General features: G+C 40.5%; 1 protein-coding gene across 1 annotated transcript in view; it reads right to left on the reverse strand.

Annotated features, from left to right (window-relative positions):
- Positions 1-208: 208 nt before the first annotated feature.
- Positions 209-1,942, reverse strand: part of LOC102673585 — a 6,077-nt gene continuing 4,343 nt past the window's right edge. Inside the window, exons 5-7 of the mRNA XM_031515309.1 lie at positions 1,653-1,868; positions 613-933; positions 209-418 (exon numbers count right to left, since the gene is read on the reverse strand). Coding sequence (XP_031371169.1) covers positions 260-418; positions 613-933; positions 1,653-1,868 — 696 coding nt within the window. The 3' untranslated portion in view covers positions 209-259. The remainder of the gene's footprint in view (positions 419-612; positions 934-1,652; positions 1,869-1,942) is intronic.

Below are 1,942 nucleotides of genomic sequence, written 5' to 3' on the forward strand. Positions count from 1 at the left end.
CAATTAAAATATTCATGCATCGGCTCGATTCAAAGCGAAGTGAAACAAGTATATATACAGGAATATCGGAAGTAGGTACAATGTGTGCGTATGAAAATTTCACGGATATTGAAGTAATTCGTTTCGATGAATAAAAGTGAAAATCCCGTAGAAGCTTTCGCGCCGAGATACACCATATGCACCATGAGACTATTCATTTGAGAGAGTGAAATTAGAAGAGAGACGAAGGAAGAGATGAATGTATAATGTAAGCTCGGGATCATATCTTCATGGGAATGTCTTCGTTAACCGCCACTCTCAAAGTTTTGATTTGCTCGATATCCAGCTCGAGATGGGCGAACATCTCGTCGTCCTCGATCTGTCTCAGCATTTTCGAATCCATCGCTACCATTTTCTTCAAAGCTTCCGGCGGTGCTATCTGCAATTAAGAGGATTTAGGCGGATCCGGGAAACGTTGTAACGAACGAAGGAATTCGGCTCTAATTATTCGTTTGTCTTAAGCGCAGCGTTATAGCGCAAAGGTCAATACAGGAGGGAACAAGCGAAGTGGAAATGAAAGTATCGATAATACCTTTCGAGTAAAAAAATCTCTTTATAATACGGTATAATTACCTTTGGATGCTCTTGAAGCCACTCCACGAAACCTCTCACGCTTCTAAGCATCATTATATCTTTCCAAACAGCTTCCATCGTTTCGATATCCGCAGGCACGTCCTCGCATTCCAGCCATCTCTTGTGTACCTGATTATCGGGCGGTATGAATTGAATATTCAGAGGCAGAGCCGTGCCGAAGGCTTTTATCTTCGGTGGAGTTTTTTCCGCTTTCGCATCCCTCATCACGTGTTTCTTCGTCATGATGAGCTTGCTCGCGCCGGGCGAGTTTCTCGTGAAGGCCACCTCCGCGGGCACAACCGGCATTTCCTTGATCGACACCTATTTAAAGGGAAAAAAAAAGAAAGGAAGGAGTTAAACGCAAGAAATAAAGCGTACAGGTGCGATTAAACGAGACAGCTGTGCAAACTTTCTCGCGAGATTCAACTTCGGAAGGGAGGAAAACGGCCTTCCACCCGAAACGTGTTGTTCAATGTAATTAGAGATTCGAGTCGATATTTGAGGAGAATTTTACGAAGAGCTCGTACCAAAATCAATAACGCTTGCGTGGAATGGGTAAATATAAACGGATTAAAATTAGAGCTCTTATTAAGTATCCTGATATGTGAATACTCGAGATTCGAATTTTCTTCCTTCTTTTAATTGGATAGTTCCAAAAATTCTCGATCAAAAAGTAAATTTATTGATGTACCTCGAAACCTCGATTAACAATTTCAATGTGAATGAATATATATAAAAAAAGTTTTCAGATAACCAGAATTATTTTTTGCATACGCGTTTAAAACGAGTATTGTCACAGTCATTTCATTGTAGTTTTTTGTAATCGTTTCTTGTATATAAATCGATATCCTCAATCCTCCTCGATTAACGCGTCAACCGAGTTCTATACTCGAAACTCTAAATCAAATATTCGAGTACTGCTTGAATCTCGATATTAAATAGATATTCAAATACAATAGGATTCGAATGAGGCAACGGTAAGAGCCCTAATTAAAATCTGTCCAACAAACAAGGGAACATCAACGATATTTCTCTTTAACCTGTAACGTTCTGCAAATATCCGCACTGAAATCGATTTCAAACATATCCCTGAGAACTTCCTCGTCGATGGTATTATCCGTCCCGCCCAAAGATTCGACCCACTGGCAGAAGTCCTGACATATCCTTTTCATCGAGTTGTCGGCTCTCATTTTGAGCGTCGCCTCCGGATCGTAGCCCTCGAGATCTTCTTTCTTCAAAGGGCGCCACGTAATCACCTGTCCCCGTAAAAGATATTATCTTTCTTTTTCTTTTTTCTTTTTTTTTTTTTTCTTTTCCCTCCCCCTTTATC

Source organism: Apis dorsata, unplaced genomic scaffold, assembly GCF_000469605.1.
Source record: "Apis dorsata unplaced genomic scaffold, Apis dorsata 1.3 scaffold_61, whole genome shotgun sequence".
NCBI lineage: Eukaryota > Metazoa > Arthropoda > Insecta > Hymenoptera > Apidae > Apis > Apis dorsata.